Source organism: Vanessa atalanta, chromosome 30, assembly GCF_905147765.1.
Source record: "Vanessa atalanta chromosome 30, ilVanAtal1.2, whole genome shotgun sequence".
NCBI classification, from domain to species: domain Eukaryota; kingdom Metazoa; phylum Arthropoda; class Insecta; order Lepidoptera; family Nymphalidae; genus Vanessa; species Vanessa atalanta.
In genome coordinates, this window is record NC_061900.1 from 4,149,897 (window position 1) to 4,157,930 (window position 8,034).

The 8,034-nt window shown below is 32.9% G+C and overlaps 2 protein-coding genes across 2 annotated transcripts; one reads left to right on the top strand and one right to left on the bottom strand.

Moving 5' to 3' along the window:
- Positions 1-126: 126 nt before the first annotated feature.
- On the bottom strand, positions 127-2,834 carry LOC125075296. Its single transcript, XM_047687021.1, has 4 exons — positions 2,559-2,834; positions 1,985-2,168; positions 1,359-1,547; positions 127-296 (listed from the first exon to the last, which is right to left on the bottom strand). Exons 1-4 carry the CDS (start codon positions 2,740-2,742, stop codon positions 128-130), a joined length of 726 nt encoding a protein of 241 aa, XP_047542977.1. The 5' UTR covers positions 2,743-2,834; the 3' UTR covers position 127.
- A 311-nt stretch (positions 2,835-3,145) lies between these two features.
- Positions 3,146-4,605, top strand: LOC125075284. Its single transcript, XM_047687005.1, has one exon. It carries the CDS (start codon positions 3,306-3,308, stop codon positions 4,566-4,568), a length of 1,263 nt encoding a protein of 420 aa, XP_047542961.1. The 5' UTR covers positions 3,146-3,305; the 3' UTR covers positions 4,569-4,605.
- The last annotated feature ends 3,429 nt before the right edge of the window (positions 4,606-8,034 follow it).

The window sequence follows — 8,034 nt, forward strand, 5'->3', positions numbered from 1 at the left end:
CTGGCTGTTTGGCGGTCCAATATTTAATAAGTGGATTGTATCTACCCAGAGGGCCTACCACCAACCCTACCACCGACTAAAATAGGTTAATAAAACAACTAATTATATCAAAATTATTTTTTCCAAATCAACTTTCAGTATAATCTTGTATGGTGTGGTGCTGTCTTGCCAATGCTAAGGCGTTCAATCGTTTGTGGGGATCCGTGGCCCAGTCATAGCCCCCTGTTCGTGACGTCACCAATTTGGCTATGAGCCAACGCATCAGTTCCATCTTACTGATCAATACTTGAAGTTTTCTGAAATAAAAAAACTAACTATATATTAAGTCGTGAAGGTTAAATGTCGTATCCCTTTTTATACTGCTTGCTGTTGCTTTTATAACAGAAAAAAAACCAACTTGTATACATTTAAAAGTTATGTTTTATGGTACATAGGGTCAGTATGTGCTAAAAAAAATTTTATAAAAAAATTTGCATTTTAAATAAACATTTTACTTATGTCATTATTATATGACATTGGAATTTAACTCTAACTAGAATATAAAATAAATACAACGTTTATTTAAGCAAGTTGCTCCCACAAAGGAGTTTATGGAGAACGGGAGTTATTGTTTATTCCAATAGAAGTAGAAATAAAGATAAACAAATATTAGATTTACGATGCGATTTGATAATAACATTAACAGCCTGTAAATTTCCCACTTTTTTTTTTTTATGGCATTGGTTGGCGGACGAGCATATGGGCCTCCTGATGGTAAGTGGTCACCACCGCCCATAGACAAAGGCGCTGTAAGAAATATTAACCATTCCTTACATCACCTATGCGCCACCAACCTCGGGAACTAAGATGTTATGTCCCTTGTGCCTGTGATTACACTGGTGGGCTAAGGCCTTCTCTCTCTTTGAGGAGAAGGTTTTTGGAGCATATTCCACGAGGCTGCTCTAATGCGAGTAGGTGGAATACACTTGTGGTAGAATTTCGTTGAAATTAGACACAAGCAGGTTTCCTCACTATGTTTTCCTTCACCGCCGAGCACGAGATGAAAATTCAGTGGTGCTTGTCTGGGTTTGAATCTGAAATCATCTATTAAGATGAACGCCTTGAAACCACTATGTCATCTCGGCTCATGCCATAATATACATTTGAAGGGACTACGAAAGCTTTTACAATTTCTTTACTATTTAAAGTTGCAGGACAGGATCAGGTATGTCTAAGTACATTCCAGTATCTTAGAAATTGTGGTATACTTTCACTTTGAAGGTCTCTTTAAGGGAAGTACGAGGCCCCTTTACGCGTGTCTTAAACACTTTTCTAGTTTACTATTATAATTGAATTTCCAATATATCAAGTTGACTTACTTATACAAGGGCCCAGTAGCAATTTCTTCATTTTGCGGTAACTTTTGGCTGTCTTTCAACTTGCTTAACGATTCATCCCATATCTGTCTGGTATGCAGAAGTTCATCCTCCTTCTCCTGGAGCACCGCTTCTAAGTGTCGGAGTTGAGATTCATGTTCTCTATACTTTTGTAATTGTTCAATGATTTTCCTGTAAGAAAATTTATATTTCTATTTATCGCAATAAAATAAATAAATAAATTTCTCTGATCCCAATGTAAGTAGCTAAAGCACTTGTGTTATGAAAGATCAGAAGTAACGACGGTACCAAAGACACCCAGACCCAAGACGACATAGAAAACTAATGAACTTTTTCTACATCGACTCGGCTGGCAATCGAACCCGCGGGCCTCGGAGTGGGGTACCCATGAAAATTGGTGTACTCACTACAATGACGGAGGTTGTCAATATGTACACTTTTATCTAATCTTATTTTTCATTATTATTCTAATTCACATGGGATTCTTAATAAAAATTTTATTTAATAGTATCTATTGACTCATACATAACGTATCGCGAAAGCAGCTTCGTTCCAACCAGCTCATGACACCCATATAAAATTATAAATAAATATTAAATAATACATACTCTTTTCTTTCAACTAACTCCGGATCCAAGTCCCGACTTGACGTTGTGATTAAGTTCTTCACGGCGTGCGTCTGAGTTAATGTTTTAACCACCTGTTGCTCTATTATCTTCCACGTCACTGTGTCCGTATAATCACTGATTGTCGTTTGTTCATTCTTGGGAATCTCGGTAACTTGTGGTGTGACTGAAATTATTGAATCTCTAGTAAATAAACATTAATAAATCTTTACTAATATTATAAATGAAAAAGTAACTAAAATATTTTTTACTGACTCTTGACTTGCATTTTTAACTTCCATGTGGAAATTCTAACAAGATTATTTATTTATTTATAGGTAGTAAAAATTTATTTACTTATTTTCACTAGCACAAATGTATATTATGCACAAATGAACACATTCACGGAAATCCCTCGCAAATCTTGAATAAAATATGAATATATGGTTTTAGGATGATTAAAAAAGAAACTTAAATATTATTTCTCTATATTTTACGGTTTATTCTAGAAATCGTATTAAATGTATAGCATTTTAATTTGTGGCAAAAGCACTAATGGAAATCTATAAATACTCACCGGACAAAGGCTTCGCCTGTAATAGTCTTAATTTTGAATTAAACAAAGCTAGGTCTCGCATTTTCTTAGAGATATTATCTTCGAAGGCATCGTCAATTTTTGCAGAAAATAATTCCGTTGATAATTTACGTAGTTCGTTTTCAAATTTATTACTGACATCGCGTAAAGCTTTAAATGCCGACATTTGTACTAAATATGATTTGTATTTATTGTTTTCGAATGAAATATAATCACAATATTTATAGTATCTACTTCCTGCCGTTACAAAATACAATGTTTTGATTTTTGAATAAATAATACAAAATGTCAAATGTCAAAACAATTTGCTTCAGTTTAGAAATAAAATTGAGTTTTATAATATCTTACAAACTAATATATTCACATTCCAGGTTTATAATGATTATTTAATTTAAAATAATCTATTACCAATTAAGGGTCTAGTCTAGAAAAGATCTTAAAACTATGATAATTTGTAATATTAATATTATATTTCATGAAACTTTGTTGATAGTGTAGACAATAACTTAATCTGTTTGTCTTACAAATGTCAATATACTAAAAAAAAATTATAGTTGTCAAATTTTATGTGATCGAAATTCACAACAAACATGAATGTACAATATCTTAGCTATAAAAAATAAACTCGCAACAATATAATGGAATAAATATCTCATAACCAACCACTCATCTGTGGCCTTTACCTGCTGTAAAAAAGAGACGAGTCATTCTCACATAAAACCCATAAAAATGAATGAAAACGAAACCTACTATATGGAAACATCGCCGACAGAGATTTTGATTTACATTTTTACATTTCTTTCACCGAAAGAACGAGCAAAATGTTGTCAAGTCTGCTGGAGATGGAAGCGTATCGTCGACAATCTATCCAACAACGAAGGGTTATGGCTAAAACATTGCAAGAAAGATTTTAATGATATTTATTCCGTAGCATATTACAAGCGAGTGCCTGGTCTGAGCTGGTTTCACATCTACAGATCGTTAACGCTCTGGTCGAAGTTAAATAAAGCTAATGAATCGATGGACGAGTTCGCATCCGCAACGGGCTGTATGGAAGAGATACGTGACTTCCAAGTGCTAAGACATGGTCTAATCGGCGTACATACACGAGGAGCAATTAATTATTACGATTTGGACACACTAAAACTATCCAGAAGAACATCAATAACAGGTAATTATCTACGTTACGTTGAAAACGACGATACTATAATAATACTAGGGTACAATTTAAATTTATTCGTTGTACGAAAACTCATAACCGATACGCATTACGAAACTGATGTGACATTTGGAAACGTAAAAACATTTCTCTTGGCCGACGAAGATTTGTTCTATGTAACGTTAACCGATGAAGTTTTCCTATGTAAGTTACAGGACGACCAATTAAAATCTGTGCTGCTCAACCAAGCCAATAGTAGTATAATGTCCGTTGGTTATCACAAAGGAAATATTAATTTACTTACATTCCAAAGAGATATATTTACAATTGTCGGCAACGAATTGATATACCGGAGCACCTTAGATACGTCAACAAACTTGTTACACGAATTAAAAAAGTACAATTTCCTCGAGAACCTAGACTGGCGAGTATACTTTCAATGGATGTATGTTTTGAAACATACAGTCCCAGAAGGTCCGTTACGTGATATCATAATTATTAAAACATACGGAGAAGCAGTGTTTGTTGGTTCCAATTGGGGTGTATTCCGTATTTACTATGCTCCTTATCATAATGATGAGTTTGATCTATTTAATTCGGAACCAATAAAACAATTTAATTTTATGGAGCGCTGCGACTGCCCCGTGCTGTCTATGTGCCCAATAATACGGATAGATGTTATCGAAGGGGAAGATAGTCATATAATTTTAATCGCAATGCCAAAGAAAATTGCAGTTATAACATACAGACATAGTTTCAAAGAAACAACAGCGGGGGCAATGTTGCCATATCAAGATGTACATAAAATTAAAATTCTTAATATTTCTGAGTGATACTTCAAAAGACATTTTTATAAAAAAAATTCTCAATGTGGTAATATTTCAAAAAAAAGTTACATAATCTTAATTATTCTTATAACAGATTAAAAAAAAAAAAATACACAATTTTTACATTCCAAAATAATGTCTTAACAATTTTTATAATATTTTTCACTTTTGTACTTTTTAATAACAATTATTGTTAAATTAAATAAGGAATGATATTTGCAATATGTAAAAAAAAAAATAACTTGCTGATGTTGAGATGAAGATTTTGCTGCAAGAATCTTTGCAAGAAGCCAATTATTAAAAAAAAAAAAAGAGATTCAAAGGCTTAAATTTTCAAATGCCTAATTAGAAATAATTATGATTTTTAAGTAATTTTTCCACCTATTAGTTTTATAGAATATACACAATACAGTTTTTTTTTGGTTAGTTTATAATAGTTGGTACATTGTTTTAGGTTAGAGATTTAATTTTGTTCAAAAAAAGAAAAATACCTTTAGTTCTATTATTGTTATTATTTAAAATCAATTATAAAATATAATTGTTTATTAAAAAATTATAACATTGATTATTTATATGTTTACATAGACTGTCGAGGTTGAGAACGCGTCGAAAAATATGGTAACCAACAGTTGGTCACCAACTACACGCACACTAGTAAAGCACTATGACGTTTGACGTGTCAAACGTACGCACACTAAGATACTTAATTTGGCTCGTTTGTTTTAGTTCTTTTGTAGTGCGACGATCTATCTACATATATATAAATAATCCAAGGTCTTACCAATGGAGTATAAAGGTAAGGAGATATATCAATGAAATGTTTCACATAAGGGTTCTATTGATTGCCGTAATGGCGCTACTGTGGCTGGAGAGTTTTACCCTTTATATAAGCGTTTATTAATCGGTATTTAGAAATGTAACCAACAATTAAGTTCAGAAGCGCCTTTCCCTTATGCCATTAGCGCTGATTTAAATGTCAACTAATAGTTACAACTATAAGATATAGGCCCTCTTAACGTGGCAAGATGGCGTCGCCCCGATCGGAGGATACTCGGTGCGAAGATATGTCGATATATTAAACCCTAAACCAAAGTTTTTGTTTATACTTTATATTTATTTAGCTTGTTTAAAAGACATATATATTGTATAGCGAATGATAATTTGAAAATTAGGTTATGTTAATCCAATCCTCGATCGCAGCGCCATCTGTAATTTTATTCTACAGTTAAGTCACTCCGCGGATTCTGCTGATTTGCTTGCTTGAGGGGATCGTCTCTGTCACTAGTCCAACTAACTGACAGACTGCATAATGAATCTCATCGGCTGGGCTCTTTTAAGTTCGCAGGGGGGGGGGGGATCAAACAATTTTTGTTTTTATTATGTGCTTTAATGTACGATCAAAAATATATCAATGCGCTCATTGAAGTACAGCTGTCAAACGATTGAGCCATAGATAATACACTTATACTAGATTACTACTTGAGCTAAAAAATCTCCCGTCTATATTAAGAGATCTCATTGGTCAGACTTTGGTGTTGTTACCTTTAAAAATATATAAAATTTTCGATCTCAATTACATGTTTTTTTTTTTTAATGCCATATTGTTTGCATAACGCTGGTGCTACACATAGATACAATTATTTAAGTTAATGCAAAGGTATTAAATAAATAGTCATTAGTCATGTTCTCGTTTTTTTTTTTTTTATATAATAAGTTTAGAATAATTGTTCGACAAACATATTTGCAAAATTAAAGCGAAATCAATTGTTGTTTAAAAAAGTCACTGACAGTTGTAATTGTGCTTTTATGCCTGACATAAAATTAGCTTGCTGAACCATAGAGATCTTGTTCTCTATTGTATTATTAGTGTTGAAACTGTAGTGTTATTCCTAAACTAAATCGAAACCCGCGGATCACGATCGTGAAATTACTGAAATGCACATGCGACGATTATAACTACATATAATATTTGAAAACGATCACTATTTTTGGTTTTGAATATAACATCAGCGAGATATGACTTCAGTTTTACTGAAGTTAATGTATAGATTTGAACTTTGTCGGAATATTTTTCAAAGTTCACAAATACAAAATTAAAACACCAATTTTATTCGAAGATCGCAATTTTAAATCCAAACACCATCCTCAGAGGTTCAATTTAGTTTGTATTCAATCGCCAGCAATATTTAGTATCATTACGTTCCTTAAAGGGTACTTACCTTACACTCATCCTCAATAACTACAGGAACAAGGGATATAACAATTTAGCTTCCAAATTGGTATTGCGTGGAAGGGATGAGTAATATTTAATAGAGTGCCAATTTCCAGTATAGCCTATTCCAATGGAAGTAGGAAAAAAGTTAAACAAAGCTTAGATTTACGTATTTCATGCGATTTGCTGAACTGAGCTAAGAGTGCACAACTAAGAGTTTATGATTAATATATCTTTATTCATAATACAACACTGTTACACTTAACTACTTATATCCAAAATACCGATAGCAGTTTCGTCGACCTTCAAAACGCCATTTTTCCGCAAATCCATAGATTAATCGAGCTCTCGACCAATGATATCGCGTCAATTTGCTGTCAAATGTTGCTTATTTGGCATTTTTCCTGTTATGGTTGGGATAAAGTATAGGTATACAATTTGACAGTCTGCTTAACTATATGTAAAAATAATAATAATCGTTATTATTATTATTTAACCTGCATTTATCCCATAAAATTCTGTGACAGGAATTATGACTAATCCGCACAAGGACATGACTGACTTTGAAAGGCTGGGACTCGTTGAATAAGATTAATTAAATCAAACGTGTCAAAGAATAATGTATAGTTTCAAAAGAGTAAAGCAAAATAAACAATTTTGAATTTAAATTGACTTGATATCATTGGTCGAAATCGTAAGCATCACTGAAATTCCAAACGCTTAATTTGTAATTAGAATCTCGCGCTCGGTGATGAAGGAAAACATCATGAGATGTCTGTCTGTCGTATGTCTAATTTTAATGATATTCTACTATATGTATCAGAGCATAACCTGCATTAGATCCAAACCTCAAAAAGAGTGGTTTTAGCCCAGCAATGGGACATTTACGGCTATTATTTTTTTTTTATAAATATGATTAACGGAATAATTTGAAAATGCCACATTTTGAAGGCGGATATCTAGCTTTGATCATGGTGAACTGAGTAACGCGTTCCTTCAAAATTCATCCTCTAGTTCAGCAGCGTCATCTTAAAGTTTCATATATTTTGAAGGGCACTTGGTACACTAAAATACTTCTCATTATCTCTTTAAAATACATGATGACATATCTAAACTAACACTGAGCCTATATTTTGCACGAATTAAATCAAATCATTGATCGATGTCAAGCGGGGATTCCCCGTAAATTTATTCATAAACAACTTGGCACGGTACGATGCGCACCTTGATGTAACATCGCACAGGCATAGCAATAAATCG